This window comes from Pseudophryne corroboree, chromosome 3, assembly GCF_028390025.1.
Source record: "Pseudophryne corroboree isolate aPseCor3 chromosome 3, aPseCor3.hap2, whole genome shotgun sequence".
Taxonomy (NCBI): domain Eukaryota; kingdom Metazoa; phylum Chordata; class Amphibia; order Anura; family Myobatrachidae; genus Pseudophryne; species Pseudophryne corroboree.
In genome coordinates this window covers 9,043,240-9,069,004 of record NC_086446.1, presented here as the reverse complement: position 1 = coordinate 9,069,004, position 25,765 = coordinate 9,043,240, and the positions used below count along the sequence as shown (strand labels likewise).

At 48.1% G+C, this 25,765-nt stretch overlaps 1 protein-coding gene across 2 annotated transcripts in view; it reads right to left on the bottom strand.

Moving 5' to 3' along the window:
* The window catches only part of LOC135057002 (oocyte zinc finger protein XlCOF6.1-like), a 54,064-nt gene that overhangs the window by 22,712 nt on the left and 5,587 nt on the right, over positions 1–25,765 (bottom strand). The window contains exons 2-5 of one of the 2 annotated variants that reach the window (XM_063962857.1): positions 1,975–2,074; positions 1,674–1,752; positions 1,457–1,554; positions 179–404 (exon numbers count right to left, since the gene is read on the bottom strand). In XM_063962857.1, coding sequence (XP_063818927.1) covers positions 179–404; positions 1,457–1,554; positions 1,674–1,707 — 358 coding nt within the window. In that variant the 5' untranslated portion in view covers positions 1,708–1,752; positions 1,975–2,074. Of the gene's footprint in view, positions 1–178; positions 405–1,456; positions 1,555–1,673; positions 1,753–1,974; positions 2,075–25,765 lie in introns of those variants that run through there. The other variant, XM_063962858.1, reaches the window with a different exon arrangement.

The window sequence follows — 25,765 nt, the reverse complement described above, 5'->3', positions numbered from 1 at the left end:
CACAGTGACATGATGTGACGAGGAGAGCAGGAGTATAATAGGGGCTGATGGCTCCTGACTTTCCCACTGGGTGGATACATTTCCTACTGGCGGAGGAGGGTGTAGGATAAGATATTGCTGTAGTGATTGAGAAAGGAGAATATGTGACTCTTTTCTGTAATAAGTGTTTATTACTCACCTGTGCTGATATCTGTAGGGATTTCCTCCTCCTTACACTGCTGATCATCACTCACATACGTCTCCTCTTTTCCCTCTATATCCTCTGCCTTATTTGACACATACGTCTTTTCTTCTTCATCTAGATTTTCTGCCTCCTTATCCGACATATACACTATATTCACATACGTCTCTTCTTTTATTTCTATATCTTCTACCTTAATAACCATCAAATCTTCACATTGAACCTAAAAAAAAATTGGATTTTTTTTTTTTAGTCACCATAAAATCTTCTCCTCGGATTCCATCTGGGGGACACTGCATACTTTGACAGTGGGGTATAGGGGCCGGCGCAGGAGTATAGGCAGAAAATAGTTATGTATGGAGCTCCATACCCTTCTAATCCCTCCCACCTCCACTACTCCTGTTTTGGCTAACAAAGCCAAAGGAGAAAGAAGAAAACACAACAACAAACCACAACAATGCAACAGGAAAACCTAAGAACATAGAAGGCTCAACAAATCAAGGAGGGAGCGTAATGTCCCCAAGGTGTATTCCGAAAACGATATTTTACTATGTGTAATTTCCTCTGTCAATCGATCTGGGGAGTACTGCACATCTTCACAAAGAAACTTCCCAATAAGCTGAGGCACAGAACTCTAGCCTGTAATGCAAGCTGTCGCTGCAAGCAGTACCTAGTGCCTAAATAGTCCACTGTGGACAGACAGAAGCGGGGCTAGCTACCCTAAAGGTCACGTGCAGTGTTACCGCAGTGGTAAGGTATGGCTGCCCTACCTGCCTCCTGACCCTAGAGAGATGACTTTTTGTTGGTGGAGCCCTGGACACCGCTTAGTCAGTGAATGAAGCTGTGACTCTACTAGCGATCCCGTCACAGAGCGGGAGAGAAGACTCCTCAGCAGCTAACTATATATATCCCCCACCAACAAGCGCATAGAGCCCTGTAAATAGGGACTGGGGCACAGTGTAAGAAAAGGTAGAAATTAACAAAAACATAAGAGCTATCTAAATCGTACCTTACGCCAATGCACTAAATTTAAAAAAATGATGTCCAGTGGGGATGGGAGGGGATAGAGGGGGCGGAGCTTCACTTAACTATTTATTGCCATCACTCTACCCCAAAATATGCAGTGTCCCACAAATCGGATGATAGTGGAATCAGCACGTTATCAATGTCTGATATTATTCATATTACACTGTATATCAGTCAAACACAGCTTCTCTACAGATCATATAGTGACAGTCACTTTGGTATATTGGTGAGACCCTAAATCCCACCTACCTGATCCTCCTGTGGGATCCTGTGATTCTCCTCTGTACAATCCTGGGAATACAGAGGACGGGGACATCTCTCTGGGGTATCTCTGTTACTGGGCCCATCTGTAGAAGACACACAGTGACTGAGTACAGTGTATATATGTGATTATCAGGTGATGTGTGTATATAGGGGGCCTCCATACCTGCTCTCCCCTGTACAATACATGACAGTCTCCTCTTACCCAGTGATGTGAGGGGCCGGTGATTCTCCATCATCACGTCCTTGTACAGACCCCTGTCTTCCTCTATATACTCCACCTCCTGCATGGAGACATAGACAGTGACATCCTGACACCTTATAGGCTCATAATCGCACAAAGAAGAAAGAAACACGCTTTGTGGGGGCACTTTTGAATGTATACCATTAAAAGTCAAACTTTAGTATATGTCATTTAATAGCTCAAAATACAACACAAAATGCAGAAGGAAAAGGCAACAATTTAGATGTGCAGACAACCTCTCTGCGGTGCAGCCAGTGAGTACCTAATATAGCATGAAATAGAACAGCCTTCAAGGTTTGTCAATTACATATATCCGTTTCACCACGTGGAGTATACATAGGCTCTTCTGCCATTGGCTTTTCCTGTCGATGAGAGAGCAGAGAAAACAGGTAGTTACCTTATCGGGAGAGAAGAACACCGCTGAGTATAACATGATCTGTGTGAGTGTGCCCCATTGTGCATACAGCAGGGAACCCCTGCCTACGAACGTTTCACCTGTCGGAGGCTTAGTCAATGTGGTTCTGGGTCTGGGAGTAATATAGTACATGTAGCTACGTTCAGCCAATCACACACAGCTGTCAGCAGAGTGACATGAATCCCCTCCAGTCACAGCACGGGGTGTGTTTGTGACGGCTCACACGAAGGTTAAATCTGCGCAACCCTTAACATACAAGTACACCATGAAGTGTGTTCAGGTAACCTCAATGCTGTCCAATCACATAGTAGTTGTAGAGATCGTAGTAGCTAATACACTGTTATCTGGATTCCAGAATGTGTGCAAGAATCATCTGCATGGTCCCTCTCCCACAGCCATGGTGCATGTGTAGGGGTATATCACTCGTAGGCTGCAGTCTAAACATGGAAGGTGTATACAGAGGTAGGGGTACAGGAGGGTGTATATAGAGGTAGGGGTACAGGAAGGTGTATATAGAGGTAGGATTAGTGAAGGTGTATATAGAGGTAGGAGTACAGGAGGGTGTATATAGAGGTAATGGTACAGGAAGGTGTATATAGAGGTAAAGGTACAGGATGGTGTACATAGAGGTAGGGGTACGGGAAGGTGTATATAGAGGTAATGGTACAGGGGGTGTATATAGAGGTAGGGGTACAGGAAGGTGTATATAGAGGTAGGGGTACGGGAGGGTGTATATAGAGGTAGGGGTACGGGAAGGTGTATATAGACGTAGGGGAACAGGAAGATGTATATAGAGGTAGGGGTACAGGAAGGTGTATATAGAGGTAGGGGTACAGGATGGTGTACATAGAGGTAGTGATACAGGAAGGTGTACATAGAGGTAGTGATACAGGAAGGTGTATATAGAGATGGGGTAAAGGAGGGTGTGTAAAGAGGTAGGGGTACAAGAAGGTGTATATAAAGGTAGGGGTAGAGGAGGGTGTATATAGAAGTAGGGGTACCGGATGGAGTATATAGAGGTAGGGGTACAGGTGGTGTATATAGAGGTAAGGGTACAGGTGGTATATATAGAGGTAGGGGAACGTGAAGGTGTATATAGAGGTAGGGGTACGGGAAGGTGTATATAGAAGTAGGGGTACGGGAAGGTGTATATAGAGATAGGAGAACGGGAAGGTGTATATAGAGGTAGGGCTACAGGGGGTGTATATAGAGGTAGGGGTACAGATGGTGTATATAGAGGTAGGGGTACAGGAAGGTGTATATAGAGGTAGGGGTACAGGAAGGTGTTAATAGAGGTAAAGGTACAGGAAGGTGTATATAGAGGTAAGGTACAGGAGGGTGTATATAGAGGTAGGGGTACAGGAGTGTGTATATAGAGGTAGGGGTACAGGAGTGTGTATATAGAGGTAATGGTACAGGGGGTGTATATAGAGGTAGGGGTACAGGAGGGTGTATATAGAGGTAGTGGTACAGGAAGGTGTATATAGAGGTAGGGGTACAAGAAGGTGTATATAGAGGTAATGGCACAGGGGGTGTATATAGAGGTAGTGGTACAAGAAGGTGTATATAGAGGTAGGGGTACAGGAGGGTGTATATAGAGGTAGGGATACAGGAAGGTGTATATAAAAGGTAGTGGTACAGGAAGGTGTATATAGAGATGGGGTAAAGGAGGGTGTGTAAAGAGGTAGGGGTACAATAAGGTGTATATAAAGGTAGGGGTACAGGAATGTACATAGAGGTAGGGGTAGAGGAGGGTGTATATAGAGGTAGGGTAGAGGAAGGTGTATATAGAGGTAGAGGTGCAGGAAGGTGTATATAGAGGTAGGGCTACAGGGAGTGTATATAGAGGTAGTGGTACAGGTGGTGTATATAGAGGTAGGGGTACAGGAGGTGTATATAGAGGTGGGGTACAGGGGGTGTATATAGAGGTAGTGCTACAGGAAGGTGTATACAAAGGTAGGGGTACAAAAGGTGAATATAGAAGTAATGGTACAGGGGGTGTACATAGAGGTAGTGCTACAGGAAGGTGTATATAGAGGTAGGGGTACAAGGTATTTATAGAGGTAGGGGTACAGGAAGGTGTATATAGAGGTAGGGGTACAAGAAGGTGTATATAGAGGTAATGGTACAGGAAGGTGTATATAGAGGTGGGGTACAGGAGTGTGTATATAGAGGTAATGGAGCAGGGGTGTATATAGAGGTAGGGGTACAGGAAGGTGTATACAGAGGTAGGGGTACAGGAGGCTGTATATAGAGGTAGGGTACGGGATAGTGTATATAGAGGTAAGGGTACAGGGGCTATATAAAAAGGTAGGGGTACAGGAAGGTGTATATAGAGGTAGGGCTACAGGGGTTGTATATAGAGGTAGGGGTACAGGGGTTTATATAGAGGTAGGGGTACAGGAAGGTGTTTATAGAGGTAAAGGTACAGGAAGGTGTATATAGAGGTAGGGGTAGAGGAGGGAGTATATAGAGGTAGGGGTACAGGAGGGTGTATATAGAGGTAGGGGTACGGGAGGGTGTATATACAGGAAGGAGTACGGGAGGGTGTATATAGAGGTAGGGGTACGGGAAGGTGTATATAGACGGAGGGGAACAGGAGGGTGTATATAGAGGTACGGGTACAGGAATGTACATAGAGGTAGGGGTTCAGGTGGTGTATATAGAGGTAGGGGTACAGGTGGTGTATATAGAGGTAGGGGTACAGGAAGGTGTATATAGAGGTAGGGGTATGGGAAGGTGTATATAGAGGTAGGGGTGGAGGGTGTGTGTATAGAGGTAGGCGTACAGGAAGGTGTATATAGAGGTAGTGGTACAGGAAGGTGTATATAGAAGTAGGGGTACAGGAAGGTGTATATAGAGGTAGGGGTACAGGAAGGTGTATATAGAGGTAGGGGTACAGGGGGTGTATATAGAGGTAGGGGTACAGGAAGGTGTATATAGAGGGAAAGGACTGGGAAGGTGTATATAGAAGTAGGGGTACAGGAAGGTGTATATAGAGGTAGGGGTATGGGAAGGTGTATATAGAGGTAGGGGTGGAGGGGGTGTGTATAGAAGTAGGGTGTGTATAGAGGTAGGGTACAGGAAGGTGTATATAGAGGTAGGGGTACAGGAAGGTGTATATAGAGGTAGTGGTACAGGAAGGTGTATACAGAGGTAGGTGTACAGGAAGGTGTATAGAGAGGTAGGGGTACAGGAGGGTGTATATAGAGGTAGGGATACGGGATGGTGTATATAGAGTTAAGGGTACAGGGGCTATATATAAAGGTAGGGGTACAGGAAGGTGTATATAGAGGTAGGGGTACAGGAAGGTGTATATAGAGGTAGGGTAGAGGAAGGTGTATATAGAGGTAGAGGTGCAGGAAGGTGTATATAGAAGTAGGGGTACAGGAAGGTGTATACAGAGGTAAAGGTACAGGAAGGTGTATACAGAGGTAGGTGTACAGGAAGGTGTATAGAGAGGTAGGGGTACAGGAGGGTGTATATAGAGGTAGGGGTACGGGATGGTGTATATAGAGGTAAGGGTACAGGGGCTATATATAAAGGTAGGGGTACAGGAAGGTGTATATTGAGGTAGGGCTACAGGGGTTGTATATAGAGGTAGGGGTACAGGGTTTTATATAGAGGTAGGGGTACAGGAAGGTGTTTATAGAGATAAAGGTACAGGAAGGTGTATATAGAGGTAGGGGTAGAGGAGGGTGTATATAGAGGTAGGGGTAGAGGAGGGTGTATATAGAGGTAGGGGTACAGGTGGTGTATATAGAGGTAGGGGTACAGGAAGGTGTATATAGAGGTAGGGGTATGGGAAGGTGTATATAGAGGTAGGGGTGGAGGGGGTGTGTATAGAGGTAGGGTACAGGAAGGTGTATATAGAGGTAGGGATACAGGAAGGTGTATATAGAGGTAGGGTAGAGGAAGGTGTATATAGAGGTAGGGGTACAGGAAGGTGTATATAGAGGTAGGGGTACAGTGGGTGTATATAGAGGTAGGGGTACAGGAAGGTGTATATAGAGGGAAAGGACTGGGATGGTGTATATAGAAGTAGGCGTACAGGTGGTGTACATAGAGGTAGGGGTACAGGAAGGTGTATATAGAGGGAAAGGACTGGGAAGGTGTATATAGAAGTAGGGATACAGGAAGGTGTATATAGAGGTAGGGGTATGGGAAGGTGTATATAGAGGTGGGGGTGTGTATAGAAGTAGGGTGTGTATAGAGGTAGGGTACAGGAAGGTGTATATAGAGGTAGTGGTACAGGAAGGTGTATACAGAGGTAGGGGTACAGGAAGGTGTATACAGAGGTAGGTGTACAGGAGGGTGTATATAGAGGTAGGGGTACGGGATGGTGTATATAGAGTTTAGGGTACAGGGGCTATATATAAAGGTAGGGGTATGGGAAGGTGTATATAGAGGTAGGGCTACAGGGGTTGTATATAGAGGTAGGGGTCCAGGAAGGTGTTTATAGAGGTAAAGGTACAGGAAGGTGTATATAGAGGTAGGAGTAGAGGAGGGTGTATATAGAGGTAGGGGTAGAGGAGGGTGTATATAGAGGTAGGGGTACGGGAGGGTGTATATAGAAGTAGGGGTACTTGAGGGTGTATACAGAGGTAGGAGTACAGGAGGGTGTATATAGAGGTAGGGGTACAGGAAGGTGTATATAGACGGAGGGGAACAGGAAGGTGTATATAGAGGTACGGGTACAGGAATGTACCTAGAGGTAGGGGTAGAGGAGGGTGCAAATAGAGGTAGGGGTACCGGAGGGAGTATATAGAGGAAGGGGTACAGGTGGTGTATATAGAGGTAGGGGTACAGGTGGTGTATATAGAGGTAGGGGTACAGGAAGGTGTATATAGAGGTAGGGGTACAGGAAGGTGTATATAGAGGTAGGGTAGAGGAAGGTGTATATAAAGGTAGAGGTGCAGGAAGGTGTATATAGAGGTAGGGCTACAGGGAGTGTATACAGAGGTAGGGGTACAGGTGGTGTATATAGAGGTAGGGTTACAGGAAGGTGTATATAGAGGTAGGGGTACAGGAAGGTGTATATAGAGGTAGTGGTACAGGAAGGTGTATCCAGAGGTAGGGGTACAGGAAGGTGTATATAGAGGTAGGGGTACAGGGGGTGTATATAGAGATAGGGGTACAGGAAGGTGTATATAGAGGGAAAGGACTGGGAAGGTGTATATAGAAGTAGGGGTACAGGAAGGTGTATGTAGAGGTAGGGGTACAGGAAGGTGTATATAGAGGTAGGGGTATGGGAAGGTGTATATAGAGGTAGGGGTGGAGGGTGTGTGTATAGAGGTAGGGGTACAGGAAGGTGTATATTTAGGTAGGGGTACAGGAAGGTGTATATAGAGGTAGGGTAGAGGAAGGTGTAAATAGAGGTAGAGGTGCAGGAAGGTGTATATAGAAGTAGGGGTACAGGAAGGTGTATATAGAGGTAGGGGTAGAGGAGGGTGTATATAGAGGTAGGGGTACAGGTGGTGTATATAGAGGTAGGGGTACAGGAAGCTGTATATAGAGGTAGGGGTATGGGAAGGTGTATATAGAGGTAGGGTAGAGGAAGGTGTATATAGAGGTAGAGGTGCAGGAAGGTGTATATAGAGGTACGGGTACAGGAAGGTGTATATAGAGGTAGTGGTACAGGAAGGTGTATATAGAGGTAGGGGTGGAGGGGGTGTGTATAGAAGTAGGGTGTGTATAGAGGTAGGGTACAGGAAGGTGTATATAGAGGTAGTGGTACAGGAAGGTGTATACAGAGGTAGGGGTACAGGAAGGTGTATACAGAGGTAGGTGTACAGGAGGGTGTATATAAAGGTAGGGGTACGGGAAGGTGTATATAGAGGTAGGGTAGAGGAAGGTGTATATAGAGGTAGAGGTGCAGGAAGGTGTATATAGAAGTAGGGGTACAGGAAGGTGTATATAGAGGTAGTGGTACAGGAAGGTGTATATAGAGGTAGGGCTACAGGAAGGTGTATATAGAGGTAGGGGTACAGGGGGTGTATATAGAGGTAGGGGTACAGGAAGGTGTATATAGAGGGAAAGGACTGGGAAGGTGTATAAAGAAGTAGGCGTACAGGTGGTGTACATAGAGGTAGGGGTACAGGTAGGTGTATATAGAGGTAGGGGTATGGGAAGGTGTATATAGAGGTAGGGGTGGGGGGGTGTGTATAGAGGTAGGGTGTGTATAGAGGTAGGGTACAGGATGGTGTATATAGAGGTAGGGGTAGAGGAAGGTGTATATAGAGGTAGGGTAGAGGAAGGTGTATATAGAGGTAGAGGTGCAGGAAGGTGTATATAGAATTAGGGGTACAGGAAGGTGTATATAGAGGTAGTTGTACAGGAAGGTGTATACAGAGGTAGGGTACAGGAAGGTGTATATAGAGATAGGGCTACAGGAGGGTGTATATAGAGGTAGGGGTACGGGATGGTGTATATAGAGGTAGGGGTACAGGGGCTATATATAAAGGTAGGGGTACAGGAAGGTGTATATAGATGTAGGGGTACAGGAAGGTGTATATAGAGGTAGGGCTACAGGAAGGTGTTTATAGAGGTAAAGGTACAGGAAGGTGTATATAGAGGTAGGAGTAGAGGAGGGTGTATATAGAGGTAGGGGTAGAGGAGGGTGTATATAGAGGTAGGGGTACGGGAGGGTGTATATAGAAGTAGGGGTACTTGAGGGTGTATACAGAGGTAGGAGTACAGGAGGGTGTATATAGAGGTAGGGGTACAGGAAGGTGTATATAGACGGAGGGGAACAGGAAGGTGTATATAGAGGTACGGGTACAGGAATGTACCTAGAGGTAGGGGTAGAGGAGGGTGCAAATAGAGGTAGGGGTACCAGAGGGAGTATATAGAGGAAGGGGTACAGGTGGTGTATATAGAGGTAGGGGTACAGGAAGGTGTATATAGAGGTAGGGGTACAGGAAGGTGTATATAGAGGTAGGGTAGAGGAAGGTGTATATAAAGGTAGAGGTGCAGGAAGGTGTATATAGAGGTAGGGCTACAGGGAGTGTATATAGAGGTAGGGGTACAGGTGGTGTATATAGAGGTAGGGGTACAGGAAGGTGTATATAGAGGTAGGGGTACAGGAAGGTGTATATAGAGGTAGTGGTACAGGAAGGTGTATCCAGAGGTAGGGGTACAGGAAGGTGTATATAGAGGTAGGGGTACAGGGGGTGTATATAGAGGTAGGGGTACAGGAAGGTGTATATAGAGGGAAAGGACTGGGAAGGTGTATATAGAAGTAGGGGTACAGGAATGTGTATATAGAGGTAGGGGTACAGGGGGTGTATATAGAGATAGGGGTACAGGAAGGTGTATATAGAGGGAAAGGACTGGGAAGGTGTATATAGAAGTAGGGGTACAGGAAGGTGTATGTAGAGGTAGGGGTACAGGAAGGTGTATATAGAGGTAGGGGTATGGGAAGGTGTATATAGAGGTAGGGGTGGAGGGTGTGTGTATAGAGGTAGGGGTACAAGAAGGTGTATATTTAGGTAGGGGTACAGGAAGGTGTATATAGAGGTAGGGTAGAGGAAGGTGTAAATAGAGGTAGAGGTGCAGGAAGGTGTATATAGAAGTAGGGGTACAGGAAGGTGTATATAGAGGTAGGGGTAGAGGAGGGTGTATATAGAGGTAGGGGTACAGGTGGTGTATATAGAGGTAGGGGTACAGGAAGGTGTATATAGAGGTAGGGGTATGGGAAGGTGTATATAGAGGTAGGGTAGAGGAAGGTGTATATAGAGGTAGAGGTGCAGGAAGGTGTATATAGAGGTACGGGTACAGGAAGGTGTATATAGAGGTAGTGGTACAGGAAGGTGTATATAGAGGTAGGGGTACAGGAAGGTGTATATAGAGGTAGGGGTACAGTGTGTGTATATAGAGGTAGGGGTACAGGAAGGTGTATATAGAGGGAAAGGACTGGGATGGTGTATATAGAAGTAGGCGTACAGGTGGTGTACATAGAGGTAGGGGTACAGGAAGGTGTATATAGAGGGAAAGGACTGGGAAGGTGTATATAGAAGTAGGGGTACAGGTGGTGTATATAGAGGTAGGGATACAGGAAGGTGTATATAGAGGTAGGGGTATGGGAAGGTGTATATAGAGGTAGGGGTGGAGGGGGTGTGTATAGAAGTAGGGTGTGTATAGAGGTAGGGTACAGGAAGGTGTATATAGAGGTAGAGGTGCAGGAAGGTGTATATAGAATTAGGGGTACAGGAAGGTGTATATAGAGGTAGTTGTACAGGAAGGTGTATACAGAGGTAGGGTACAGGAAGGTGTATATAGAGATAGGGCTACAGGAGGGTGTATATAGAGGTAGGGGTACGGGATGGTGTATATAGAGGTAGGGGTACAGGGGCTATATATAAAGGTAGGGGTACAGGAAGGTGTATATAGATGTAGGGGTACAGGAAGGTGTATATAGAGGTAGGGCTACAGGAAGGTGTTTATAGAGGTAAAGGTACAGGAAGGTGTATATAGAGGTAGGAGTAGAGGAGGGTGTATATAGAGGTAGGGGTAGAGGAGGGTGTATATAGAGGTAGGGGTACGGGAGGGTGTATATAGAAGTAGGGGTACTTGAGGGTGTATACAGAGGTAGGAGTACAGGAGGGTGTATATAGAGGTAGGGGTACAGGAAGGTGTATATAGACGGAGGGGAACAGGAAGGTGTATATAGAGGTACGGGTACAGGAATGTACCTAGAGGTAGGGGTAGAGGAGGGTGCAAATAGAGGTAGGGGTACCAGAGGGAGTATATAGAGGAAGGGGTACAGGTGGTGTATATAGAGGTAGGGGTACAGGTGGTGTATATAGAGGTAGGGGTACAGGAAGGTGTATATAGAGGTAGGGGTACAGGAAGGTGTATATAGAGGTAGGGTAGAGGAAGGTGTATATAAAGGTAGAGGTGCAGGAAGGTGTATATAGAGGTAGGGCTACAGGGAGTGTATATAGAGGTAGGGGTACAGGTGGTGTATATAGAGGTAGGGGTACAGGAAGGTGTATATAGAGGTAGGGGTACAGGAAGGTGTATATAGAGGTAGTGGTACAGGAAGGTGTATCCAGAGGTAGGGGTACAGGAAGGTGTATATAGAGGTAGGGGTACAGGGGGTGTATATAGAGGTAGGGGTACAGGAAGGTGTATATAGAGGGAAAGGACTGGGAAGGTGTATATAGAAGTAGGGGTACAGGAATGTGTATATAGAGGTAGGGGTACAGGGGGTGTATATAGAGATAGGGGTACAGGAAGGTGTATATAGAGGGAAAGGACTGGGAAGGTGTATATAGAAGTAGGGGTACAGGAAGGTGTATGTAGAGGTAGGGGTACAGGAAGGTGTATATAGAGGTAGGGGTATGGGAAGGTGTATATAGAGGTAGGGGTGGAGGGTGTGTGTATAGAGGTAGGGGTACAAGAAGGTGTATATTTAGGTAGGGGTACAGGAAGGTGTATATAGAGGTAGGGTAGAGGAAGGTGTAAATAGAGGTAGAGGTGCAGGAAGGTGTATATAGAAGTAGGGGTACAGGAAGGTGTATATAGAGGTAGGGGTAGAGGAGGGTGTATATAGAGGTAGGGGTACAGGTGGTGTATATAGAGGTAGGGGTACAGGAAGGTGTATATAGAGGTAGGGGTATGGGAAGGTGTATATAGAGGTAGGGTAGAGGAAGGTGTATATAGAGGTAGAGGTGCAGGAAGGTGTATATAGAGGTACGGGTACAGGAAGGTGTAAATAGAGGTAGTGGTACAGGAAGGTGTATATAGAGGTAGGGGTACAGGAAGGTGTATATAGAGGTAGGGGTACAGTGTGTGTATATAGAGGTAGGGGTACAGGAAGGTGTATATAGAGGGAAAGGACTGGGATGGTGTATATAGAAGTAGGCGTACAGGTGGTGTACATAGAGGTAGGGGTACAGGAAGGTGTATATAGAGGTAAAGGACTGGGAAGGTGTATATAGAAGTAGGGGTACAGGTGGTGTATATAGAGGTAGGGATACAGGAAGGTGTATATAGAGGTAGGGGTATGGGAAGGTGTATATAGAGGTAGGGGTGGAGGGGGTGTGTATAGAAGTAGGGTGTGTATAGAGGTAGGGTACAGGAAGGTGTATATAGAGGTAGTGGTACAGGAAGGTGTATACAGAGGTAGGTGTACAGGAGGGTGTATATAGAGGTAGGGGTACGGGATGGTGTATATAGAGTTTAGGGTACAGGGGCTATATATAAAGGTAGGGGTACGGGAAGGTGTATATAGAGGTAGGGTAGAGGAAGGTGTATATAGAGGTAGAGGTGCAGGAAGGTGTATATAGAAGTAGGGGTACAGGAAGGTGTATATAGAGGTAGTGGTACAGGAAGGTGTATATAGAGGTAGGGCTACAGGAAGGTGTATATAGAGGTAGGGGTACAGGGGGTGTATATAGAGGTAGGGGTACAGGAAGGTGTATATAGAGGGAAAGGACTGGGAAGGTGTATAAAGAAGTAGGCGTACAGGTGGTGTACATAGAGGTAGGGGTACAGGTAGGTGTATATAGAGGTAGGGGTATGGGAAGGTGTATATAGAGGTAGGGGTGGGGGGGGGGGTGTATAGAGGTAGGGTGTGTATAGAGGTAGGGTACAGGATGGTGTATATAGAGGTAGGGGTAGAGGAAGGTGTATATAGAGGTAGGGTAGAGGAAGGTGTATATAGAGGTAGAGGTGCAGGAAGGTGTATATAGAATTAGGGGTACAGGAAGGTGTATATAGAGGTAGGGGTAGAGGAAGGTGTTTATAGAGGTAAAGGTACAGGAAGGTGTATATAGAGGTAGGGGTAGAGGAGGGTGTATATAGAGGTAGGGGTAGAGGAGGGTGTATATAGAGGTAGGGGTACGGGAGGGTGTATATAGAGGTAGGGGTACGGGAGGGTGTATATAGAAGTAGGGGTACTTGAGGGTGTATACAGAGGTAGGAGTACAGGAGGGTGTATATAGAGGTAGGGGTACAGGAAGGTGTATATAGACGGAGGGGAACAGGAAGGTGTATATAGAGGTACGGGAACAGGAATGTACCTAGAGGTAGGGGTAGAGGAGGGTGCAAATAGAGGTAGGGGTACCGGAGGGAGTATATAGAGGAAGGGGTACAGGTGGTGTATATAGAGGTAGGGGTACAGGTGGTGTATATAGAGGTAGGGGTACAGGAAGGTGTATATAGAGGTAGGGGTATGGGAAGGTGTATATAGAGGTAGGGTAGAGGAAGGTGTATATAAAGGTAGAGGTGCAGGAAGGTGTATATAGAGGTAGGGCTACAGGGAGTGTATATAGAGGTAGGGGTACAGGTGGTGTATATAGAGGTAGGGGTACAGGAAGGTGTATATAGAGGTAGGGGTACAGGAAGGTGTATATAGAGGTAGTGGTACAGGAAGGTGTATACAGAGGTAGGGGTACAGGAAGGTGTATATAGAGGTAGGGGTACAGGGGGTGTATATAGAGGTAGGGGTACAGGAAGGTGTATATAGAGGGAAAGGACTGGGAAGGTGTATATAGAAGTAGGGGTACAGGAATGTGTATATAGAGGTAGGGGTACAGGGGGTGTATATAGAGATAGGGGTACAGGAAGGTGTATATAGAGGGAAAGGACTGGGAAGGTGTATATAGAAGTAGGGGTACAGGAAGGTGTATGTAGAGGTAGGGGTACAGGAAGGTGTATATAGAGGTAGGGGTATGGGAAGGTGTATATAGAGGTAGGGGTGGAGGGTGTGTGTATAGAGGTAGGGGTACAGGAAGGTGTATATATAGGTAGGGGTACAGGAAGGTGTATATAGAGGTAGGGTAGAGGAAGGTGTAAATAGAGGTAGAGGTGCAGGAAGGTGTATATAGAAGTAGGGGTACAGGAAGGTGTATATAGAGGTAGTGGTACAGGAAGGTGTATACAGAGGTATGGGTACAGGGGGTGTATATAGAGGTAGGCGTACAGGAAGGTGTATATAGAGGGAAAGGACTGGGAAGGTGTATATAGAAGTAGGGGTACAGGAAGGCGTATATAGAGGTAGGGGTACAGGAAGGTGTATATAGAGGTAGTGGTACAGGAAGGTGTGACCGGACAGTCCCGTACGAAAGCCCTCACCGCTTTCGCGTCCCGTCCCCAGTACACAGAATGGATGTTTAGGTCACACCGGACCTGGCCACAAAGGGGATTCCCGTTTACCATCAGTAACCGCCTGTTACTGACTCCACCCACTTTGTAGTGGGCGGGTTTACACTGCCACCGCTAAACTACTAACCTGCCGTGACGTCTGGAACCACGGTAAATACATCTTAGGATACCCTCCTGCTTTCTATCAGCAGGATCCTTAAGGGCGGCCATCTCAGGAGAGGGTAGAGCCCTTGTTTTGACAAGCGTGTGAGCACTTTTCCACCCTAGGGGGTGTTTCCCAACTCACCCTAACCTCTGGCGGGAAAGGATATAATGCCAATAACTTTTTAGAAATTATCAGTTTTTATCGGGGGAAACCCACGCTACATCACACACCTCATTTAATTTCTCAGATTCAGGAAAACTACAGGTAGTTTTTCCTCACCGAACATAATACCCCTTTTTGGTGGTACTCGTATTATCAGAAAATAAGAATTTACTTACCGATAATTCTATTTCTCGTAGTCCGTAGTGGATGCTGGGACTTCCTTAAGGACCATGGGGAATAGCGGCTCCGCAGGAGACTGGGCACAAAGTAAAAGCTTTAGGACTAGCTGGTGTGCACTGGCTCCTCCCCCTATGACCCTCCTCCAAGCCTCAGTTAGGATACTGTGCCCGGACGAGCGTACATAATAAGGAAGGATCTGAATCCCGGGTAAGACTCATACCAGCCACACCAATCACACCGTATAACTCGTGATATGACCCCAGTTAACAGTATGATAAACTAAGGAGCCTCTAAAAAGATGGCTCACAACCATAAACAACCCGATTTTTTATAACAATAACTATATACAAGTATTGCAGACAATCCGCACTTGGGACGGGCGCCCAGCATCCACTACGGACTACGAGAAATAGAATTATCGGTAAGTAAATTCTTATTTTCTCTAACGTCCTAGTGGATGCTGGGACTTCCTTAAGGACCATGGGGATTATACCAAAGCTCCCAAACGGGCGGGAGAGTGCGGATGACTCTGCAGCACCGAATGAGAGAACTCCAGGTCCTCCTCAGCCAGGGTATCGAATTTGTAAAACTTAGCAAACGTGTTTGCCCCTGACCAAGTAGCTGCTCGGCAAAGTTGTAAAGCCGAGACCCCTCGGGCAGCCGCCCAAGATGAGCCCACTTTCCTTGTGGAATGGGCTTTAACAGATTTTGGCTGTGGCAGGCCTGCCACAGAATGCGCAAGCTGAATTGTACTACAAATCCAACGAGCAATCGTCTGCTTAGAAGCAGGAGCACCCAGCTTGTTGGGTGCATACAGGATAAACAGCGAGTCAGATTTCCTGACTCCAGCCGTCCTGGAAACATATATTTTCAGGGCCCTGACTACGTCCAGCAACTTGGAGTCCTCCAAGTCCCTAGTAGCCGCAGGTACCACAATCGGCTGGTTCATGTGAAACGCTGAAACCACCTTAGGTAGAAATTGAGGACGAGTCCTCAATTCTGCCCTATCTGAATGAAAAATTAGGTAAGGGCTTTTATAAGATAAAGCCGCCAATTCTGAGACACGCCTGGCTGAAGCCAGGGCTAACAGCATTACCACTTCCCATGTGAGATATTTAAAGTCCACAGTGGTGAGTGGCTCAAACCAATGTGATTTTAGGAACCCCAAAACTACATTGAGATCCCAAGGTGCCACTGGAGGCACAAAGGGAGGCTGTATATGCAGTACCCCCTTGACGAACGTCTGAACTTCAGGCACTGAAGCCAGTTCTTTCTGGAAGAAGATCGACAGGGCCGAAATCTGAACCTTAATGGATCCCAATTTTAGGCCCATAGACAGTCCTGCTTGCAGGAAATGTAGGAACCGACCCAATTGAAATTCCTCCGTAGGGGCCTTCCTGGCCTCACACCACGCAACATACTTCCGCCAAATGCGGTGATAATGTTTTGCAGTTACATCCTTCCTGGCTTTGATCAGGGTAGGGATGACTTCATCTGGAATGCCTTTTTCCTTCAGGATCTGGCGTTCAACCGCCATGCCGTCAAACGCAGCCGCGGTAAGTCTTGGAACAGACAAGGACCCTGCTGGAGCAGGTCTTTTCTTAGAGGTAGAGGCCACGGTTCCTCCGTGAGCATCTCTTGCAGTTCCGGGTACCAAGATCTTCTTGGCCAATCCGGAGCCACGAGTATAGTTCTTACTCCTCTCCTTCTTATGATTCTCAGTACCTTCGGTATGAGAGGCAGAGGAGGGAACACATATACCGACTGGTACACCCACGGTGTTACCAGAGCGTCCACCGCTATTGCCTGAGGGTCCCTTGACCTGGCGCAATATCTGTCCAGTTTTTTGTTGAGACGGGACGCCATCATGTCTACCATTGGTTCTTCCCAACTGTTTACAATCACTTGGAAGACTTCTGGGTGAAGCCCCCACTCCCCCGGGTGGAGGTCGTGTCTGCTGAGGAAGTCTGCTTCCCAGTTGTCCACTCCCGGAATGAACACTGCTGACAGTGCTATCACATGATTTTCCGCCCAGCGGAGAATCCTTGCAGCTTCTGCCATCGCCCTCCTGCTTCTTGTGCCGCCCTGTCTGTTTACGTGGGCGACAGCCGTGATGTTGTCCGACTGGATCAATACCGGTTGACCCTGAAGCAGAGGCCTTGCTTGACACAGGGCATTGTAAATGGCCCTTAATTCCAGGATGTTTATGTGAAGAGACGTTTCCATGCTTGACCACAAGCCCTGGAAATTTCTTCCCTGTGTGACTGCTCCCCAGCCTCTCAGGCTGGCATCCGTGGTCACCAGCATCCAATCCTGAATGCCGAATCTGCGGCCCTCTAGAAGATGAGCACTCTGTAACCACCACAGGAGAGACACCCTTGTCCTTGGAGATAGGGTTATCCGCTGATGCATCTGAAGATGCGATCCGGACCATTTGTCCAGCAGATCCCACTGAAAAGTTCTTGCATGGAATCTTCCGAACGGAATCGCGTCGTACGACGCCACCATTTTTCCCAGGACTCTCGTGCATTGATGCACTGATACTTGGCCTGGTTTTAGGAGGTTCCGGACTAGCTCGGACAACTCCCTGGCCTTCTCCTCCGGGAGAAACACCTTTTTCTGGACCGTGTCCAGAATCATCCCTAGGAACAGTAAACGTGTTGTTGGAATCAGCTGTGATTTTGGGATATTTAGAATCCACCCGTGCTGACGTAGCACTACCTGAGATAGTGTTACTCCGACCTCTAATTGTTCCCTTGACCTTGCCCTTATCAGGAGATCGTCCAAGTAAGGGATAATTAATACGCCTTCTTTTCGAAGGAGAATCATCATCTCGGCCATTACCTTGGTAAAGGCCCGGGGTGCCGTGGACAATCCAAACGGCAGCGTCTGAAACTGATAGTGACAGTTCTGTACCACAAACCTGAGGTACCCTTGGTGAGAAGGGTAGATTGGGACGTGGAGATAAGCATCCTTGATGTCTAGAGAAACCATAAAGTCCCCTTCTTCCAGGTTCCCTATCACTGCTCTGAGTGACTCCATCTTGAATTTGAACCTTTTTATATAAGTGTTCAAAGATTTTAGATTTAAAATTGGTCTCACCGAGCCGTCCGGCTTCGGTACCACAAAGAGCGTGGAATAATACCCCTTTCCCTGTTGTAGGAGGGGTACCTTGATTATCACCTGCTGGGAATACAGCTTGTGAATAGCTTCCAATACTGCCTCCCTGTCGGAGGGAGACGTTGGTAGAGCGGACTTCAGGAACCGGCGAGGGGGAGATGTCTCGAATTCCAATTTGTACCCCTGAGATACTACCTGTAGGATCCAGGGATCCACTTGCGAGTGACCCCACTGCGCGCTGAAATTTTTGAGACGGGCCCCCACCGTGTCTGAGTCCGCTTGTAAAGCCCCAGCGTCATGCTGAAGCTTTTGTAGAAGCGGGGCCGGGCTTCTGCTCCTGGGAAGGGGCTGCCTGGTGCAGTCTTTTCCCTCTTCCTCTGCCCCGGGGCAAAAAGGAGTGGCCTTTTGCCCGCTTGCCCTTATGGGAACGAAAGGACTGATTTTGAAAAGACGGTGTCTTCTTCTGCTGAGAGGGGACATGAGGTAAAAAGGTGGATTTCCCAGCAGTTGCTGTGGCCACCAGGTCCGATAGACCGACCCCAAATAACTCCTCCCCTTTATACGGCAATACTTCCATATGTCATTTGGAATCCGCATCCCCTGACCACTGTCGCGTCCATAATGCTCTTCTGGCAGAAATGGACATCGCACTTACTCTTGATGCCAGGGTGCAAATATCCCTCTGTGCATCTCGCATATATAGTAAAGCATCCTTTAAATGTTCTATGGTTAATAATATAGTGTCCCTATCCAGGGTATCAATATTTTCAGTCAGGGATTCTGACCAAGCCACCCCAGCACTGCACATCCAGGCTGAGGCAATCGCTGGTCGAAGTATAACCCCAGTATGTGTATATATACTTTTAAGGATATTTTCCAGCCTTCTATCAGCTGGTTCCTTGAGGGCGGCCGTATCCGGAGACGGCAACGCCACTTGCTTTGATAAGCGTGTGAGCGCTTTATCTACCCTAGGGGGTGTTTCCCAACGCCCCCTAACCTCTGGCGGGAAAGGATATAGTGCCAATAATTTATTAGAAATTAGCAGTTTTTTATCGGGGGAAACCCACGCTTTATCACACACCTCATTTAATTCATCTGACTCAGGAAAAACCACAGGCAGTTTTTTCACACCCCACATAATACCCCTTTTTGTGGTACTTGTAGTGTCAGAAATGTTCAACGCCTCCTTCATAGCCGTGATCAAGTAACGTGTGGCCTTATTGGACATTACGTTCGTCTCCTCACCGTCGACACTGGATTCAGTATCCGTGTCTGGGTCTGTGTCGACCACCTGAGGTAGTGGGCGTTTCAGCGCCCCTGGCGGTGTCTGAGACGCCTGGACCGGCACTAATTGATTTGCCGGCTGTCTCATGTCGTCAACAGTTTTTTGCAAAGTGCTGACACTGTCACGCAATCTTTAAACACGACCATCCAGTCAGGTGTCGACTCCATAGGGGGTGACATCACTAACACAGGCAATTGCTCTGCTTCCACATCATTTTCCTCCTCATACATGTCGACACAATCGTACCGACACCCAGCACACACACAGGGAATGCTCTGATAGAGGACAGGACCCCACTAGCCCTTTGGGGAGACAGAGGGAGAGTTTGCCAGCACACACCAGAGCGCTATATATGTATAGGGATAACCTTATCTAAGTGTTACTCCCTTAAATAGCTGCTTATATTGTTATATTTTGCCAAATAGTGCCCCCCCCCCCTCTTGTTTTCACCCTGTTACCGTAGTGTACTGCAGGGGAGAGTCAGGGAGCTGTCCTTCCAGCGGAGCTGTGAGGGAAAATGGCGCTTGTGTGCTGGGGAAATAGGCTCCGCCCCCTTCTCGGCGGCCTTATCTTTTTTCTGGAAACCTGGCAGGGGTTAAATACATCCATATAGCCCAGGAGCTATATGTGATGTATTTCTTTTGCCACATAAGGTATTTAACCTGTTTTATTGCGTCTCAGGGCGCTGCCCCCCCAGCGCCCTGCACCCTCAGTGACCGGAGTGTGAAGTGTGCTGAGAGCAATGGCACACAGCTGCGGTGCTGTGCGCTACCTTATCTGAAGACAGGAACGTCTTCTGCTGCCGCTTTCTCCGGACCTCTTCGTTCTTCTGGCTCTGTAAGGGGGCCGGCGGCGCGGCTCCGGGACCCATCCAGGCTGAACCTGTGATCGTCCCTCTGGAGCTAATGTCCAGTAGCCAATAAGCCCAATCCACTCTGCACGCAGGTGAGTTCGCTTCTTCTCCCCTTAGTCCCGCGCTGCAGTGAGCCTGTTGCCAGCAGGACTCACTGAAAATAAAAAACCTAAATATACTTTTACTTCTAAGTAGCTCAGGAGAGCCACCTAGATTGCACCCTTCTCGGCCGGGCACAAAATCTTAACTGAGGCTTGGAGGAGGGTCATAGGGGGAGGAGCCAGTGCACACCAGCTAGTCCTAAAGCTTTTACTTTGTGCCCAGTCTCCTGCGGAGCCGCTATTCCCCATGGTCCTTAAGGAAGTCCCAGCATCCACTAGGACGTTAGAGAAATGTGTAAAACATTTTTCATTGCCTCAATCATGTAACGTGTGGCCCTACTGGAAGTCACATTTGTCTCTTCACTGTCGACACTGGAGTCAGTATCCGTGTCGGCGTGTGTATCTGCCATCTGAGGTAACGGGCGCTTTAGAGCCCCTGACGGCCTATGAGACGTCTGGACAGGCACAAGCTGAGTAGCCGGCTGTCTCATGTCAACCACTATCTTTTGTAAAGAGCTGACACTGTTATTCCTTCCAACAGTTCACCCACTCAGGTGTCGACCCCCTAGGGGGTGACAGCACTATTGCAGGCAATTTGCTCCGCCTCCACATCATTTTCCTCCTCATACATGTCGATACAAACGTACCGACACACAGCACACACACAGGGAATGCTCTGATAGAGGACAGGACCCCACTAGCCCTTTGGGGAGACAGAGGGAGAGTATGCCAGCACACACCAGAGCGCTATATATATACAGGGATAACCTTATATAAGTGTTTTTCCCCTTATAGCTGCTGTATTTTTAATACTGCGCCTAATTAGTGCCCCCCTCTCTTTCTTAACCCTTTCTGTAGTGTAGTGACTGCAGGGGAGAGCCAGGGAGCTTCCCTCCAACGGAGCTGTGAGGGAAAATGGCGCCAGTGTGCTAAGGAGATAGGCTCCGCCCCCTTCTCGGCGGCCTTATCTCCCGTTTTTCTGTGTATTCTGGCAGGGGTTAAAATTCATCCATATAGCCCTGGGGGCTATATGTGATGTATTTTCGCCAGCCAAGGTGTTTCTATTGCTGCTCAGGGCGCCCCCCCCGTAGCGCCCTGCACCCTCAGTGACCGAAGTGTGAAGTGTGCTGAGGAGCAATGGCACACAGCTGCAGTGCTGTGCGCTACCTTGTTGAAGACCGGACGTCTTCTGCCGCCGATTTTCCGGACCTCTTCTGTCTTCTGGCTCTGTAAGGGGGCCGGCGTCGCGGCTCTGGGACCGAGCTACATGGCTGGGCCTGTGATTGGTCCCTCTGGAGCTAATGGTGTCCAGTAGCCTAAGAAGCCCAATCCACTCTGCAAGCAGGTGAGTTCGCTTCTTCTCCCCTTAGTCCCTCGATGCAGTGAGCCTGTTGCCAGCAGGACTCACTGAAAATAAAAAACCTAAAACTAAACTTTTCACTAAGCAGCTCAGGAGAGCCCCTAGTGTGCACCCTTCTCGTTCGGGCACAAAAATCTAACTGAGGCTTGGAGGAGGGTCATAGGGGGAGGAGCCAGTGCACACCAGGTAGTCCTAAAGCTTTTACTTTTGTGCCCAGTCTCCTGCGGAGCCGCTATTCCCCATGGTCCTGACGGAGTCCCAGCATCCACAAGGACGTCAGAGAAAATGGTATAATACACTTTTCATGGGGCAACTGCCCTCCTATTATACTACTCCAATACACAATACTACAGGGGGTAAGTCCGCCCTGTGGTTTACAACCAACCAGTGTTTACCCATTGGCTGTGCATGCCTTGGTCACATGCACAGCTACCATTGTTCTCTATGGACAGTGGGGAGTGGTCACTGTCCTTTGACCGTCCCATCCTGGATGATCTAGATCCGCCCTGGTGACATTCAGTCTGCGCTGGGGGAAGTTTTCCCGCCTAAACTTATCTCCAGGAATCTGCCTGGGACCCAGCTCAGCATCTGCAGCCTGAATTCGGGCTCCTGAGCTGGGCAGCCTAGATCCCTGGTCAGGGTTTCCTGCTCACCAGTGGTGATCTCTATGGAGCTCCAGAAAACCACTCAGCTTGTTGGAAAACTGAGCTTCTCTTTTCTCTCCCCATATTACTTTTAAGTTTGAGGCTGGAGGAGAAAGCATTCCGTTTTTGGGGAAAAGGTCTAGAGGAATCCAACAGCCTGCACAGCCATGGATTCCCCCCTCCTGGGACACACAACCAAGTAAGTGTATTTTTCCTTTAAAACACATTTAAATACACTGTATATGCATTTCTGTAAAGGTGCATACACACGGAGAGATTTTGGCTATGAGAGATTTTGACTAACTTTTCCCTTGAACTGGCAGTAGGAGATTTTGACTAACTTTACCAGAGATTTTGTCTAACTATGCAAGAGATTTTGGCTATGGGAGATTTTGACTATCTCATTTAAATAAGGGGATGAGTGTCATATATAGGACGATTTTACAGGGTGGCTGGTATTTAAATAGCTGAAAGTTAAAAAAAAAATTTGCGTGGGGTCCCCCCTCCTATGTAAAACCAGCCTCGGGCTCTTTGAGCCAGTCCTGGTTGTTAAAATACAGAGGAAAAAATGAGTAGGGTTCCCCCATATTTAGACAACCAGCACCGGGCTCTGCGTCCGGTCCTGGTTTAAAAAATACGGGGGACAAAAGACATAGGGGTCCCCCGTATTTTCCAAACCAGCACCGGGCTCCACTAGCCAGGGAGATAATGCCACAGCCGGGGGACACTTTTATATTGGTCCCTGCGGCCGTGCCATTACACCCCCAACTAGTCACCCCTGGCCGGGGTACACTGGAGTGAGGACCCCTTAAATCAAGGGGTCCCCCCCTCCAGCCACCCAAGGGCCAGGGGTGAAGCCCGAGGCTGTCCCCCCCATCCGTGGCCCGGTGGATGGGAGGCTGATAGCCTTTCAATAGTATTATTGTTCTTTACAGGAGGCCTACAGGTCCCAGCAAGCCTGCCCCAGCATGTTGGCACTTGGAGAACCACAAGTGCCAGCATGCCCGAACATAAAGGGCCCGCTGGCACCTGTAGTCCACCTGTAAAGAAAATATTTAAAAAAAACCACAACACATTCTTTTAAAAATCCTTTTTCTCTATCGTCCTAAGTGGATGCTGGGGTTCCTGAAAGGACCATGGGGAATAGCGGCTCCGCAGGAGACAGGGCACAAAAGTAAAGCTTTTACAGGTCAGGTGGTGTGTACTGGCTCCTCCCCCTATGACCCTCCTCCAGACTCCAGTTAGATTTTTGTGCCCGGCCGAGAAGGGTGCAATTCTAGGTGGCTCTCATAAAGAGCTGCTTAGAGAGTTTAGCTTAGGTTTTTTATTTTCCAGTGATTCCTGCTGGCAACAGGATCACTGCAACGAGGGACAGAGGGGAGAAGAAGTGAACTCACCTGCGTGCAGGATGGATTGGCTTCTTGGCTACTGGACATGAAGCTCCAGAGGGACGATCACAGGTACAGCCTGGATGGTCACCGGAGCCACGCCGCCGGCCCCCTCACAGATGCTGAAGCAAGAAGAGGTCCAGAATCGGCGGCTGAAGACTCCTGCAGTCTTCTTAAGGTAGCGCACAGCACTGCAGCTGTGCGCCATTTTCCTCTCAGCACACTTCACACGGCAGTCACTGAGGGTGCAGGGCGCTGGGAGGGGGGCGCCCTGGGAGGCAAATGAAAACCTTTAAAAAGGCTAAAAATACCTCACATATAGCCCCAGAGGCTATATGGAGATATTTACCCCTGCCTAAATGTACTAAATAGCGGGAGACGAGCCCGCCGAAAAAGGGGCGGGGCCTATCTCCTCAGCACACGGCGCCATTTTCTGTCACAGCTCCGCTGGTCAGGAAGGCTCCCAGGTCTCTCCCCTGCACTGCACTACAGAAACAGGGTATAACAGAGAGGGGGGGCAAAATAAATGGCAATATATATTAATATAAAAGCAGCTATAAGGGAGCACTTAATCATAAGGCTATCCCTGTCATATATAGCGCTTTTTGGTGTGTGCTGGCAGACTCTCCCTCTGTCTCCCCAAAGGGCTAGTGGGTCCTGTCTTCGTATAGAGCATTCCCTGTGTGTCTGCTGTGTGTCGGTACGTGTGTGTCGACATGTATGAGGACGTTATTGGTGTGGAGGCGGAGCAATTGCCAAATATGAGGATGTCACCTCCTAGGGGGTCGACACCAGAATGGATGCCTTTATTTGTGGAATTACGGGATAGCGTCAACTCGCTTAAGCAGTCGTTTGCCGACATGAGGCGGCCGGACACTCAATTAGTGCCTGTCCAGGCGCCTCAAACACCGTCAGGGGCTGTAAAACGCCCCTTGCCTCAGTCGGTCGACACAGACCCAGACACAGGCACTGATTCCGGTGGTGAAGGTGACGAATCAACCGTATTTTCCAGTAGGGCCACACGTTATATGATTTTGGCAATAAAGGAGATGTTACATTTAGCTGATACTACAGGTACCACTAAACAGGGTATTATGTGGGGTGTGAAAAAACTACCAGTAGTTTTTACCGAATCAGAAGAATTAAATGACGTGTGTGATGAAGCGTGGGGTGCCCCGATAAAAAACTGCTAATTTCAAAGAAGTTATTGGCTTTATACCCTTTCCCGCCAGAGGTTAGGGAGCGCTGGGAAACACCTCCTAGGGTGGACAAAGCGCTAACACGCTTATCAAAACAAGTGGCGTTACCCTCTCCTGAGACGGCCGCACTTAAAGATCCATCAGATAGGAGGATGGAAAATATCCAAAAAGGTATATACACACATGCAGGTGTTATACTACGACCAGCTATTGCGACTGCCTGGATGTGCAGTGCTGGGGTAGTTTGGTCAGAGTCCCTGATCGAAAATATTGATACCCTGGACAGGGACAATATTTTACTGTCGTTAGAACAAATAAAGGATGCATTTCTTTATATGCGTGATGCACAGGGAGATATCTGCACACTGGCATCACGGGTAAGTGCTATGTCCATTTCGGCCAGAAGAGCTTTATGGACACGACAGTGGACAGGCGATGCGTAGAGGAGTTATTTGGGGTCGGTCTATCGGATTTGGTGGCCACGGCTACGGCCGAGAAATCCACCTTTCTACCTCAAGTCACTCCCCAACAGAAAAAGGCACCGACCTTTCAACCGCAGCCCTTTCGTTCCTTTAAAAATAAGAGAGCAAAGGGCTATTCATATCTGCCACGAGGCAGAGGACGAGGGAAGAGACAGCAACAGGCAGCTCCTTCCCAGGAACAGAAGCCCTCCCCGGCTTCTACAAAAGCCTCAGCATGACGCTGGGGCTTCGCAAGCGGACTCGGGGGCGGTAGGCGGTCGTCTCAAGAATTACAGCGCGCAGTGGGCTCACTCGCAGGTAAATCCCTGGATCCTGCAGATAATATCTCAGGGGTACAGGTTGAAATTAGAGACAGAGCCACCTCGCCGTTTCCTGAAGTCTGCTTTACCAACGTCCCCCTCAGAAAGGGAGACGGTTTTGGAAGCCATTCACAAGCTGTATTCTCAGCAGGTGATAGTCAAGGTACCTCTTCTACAACAAGGGAAGGGGTATTATTCCACTCTTTTTGTGGTACCGAAGCCGGATGGCTCGGTAAGGCCTATTCTAAATCTGAAGTCCTTGAACCTGTACATAAAGAAGTTCAAGTTCAAGATGGAGTCACTCAGAGC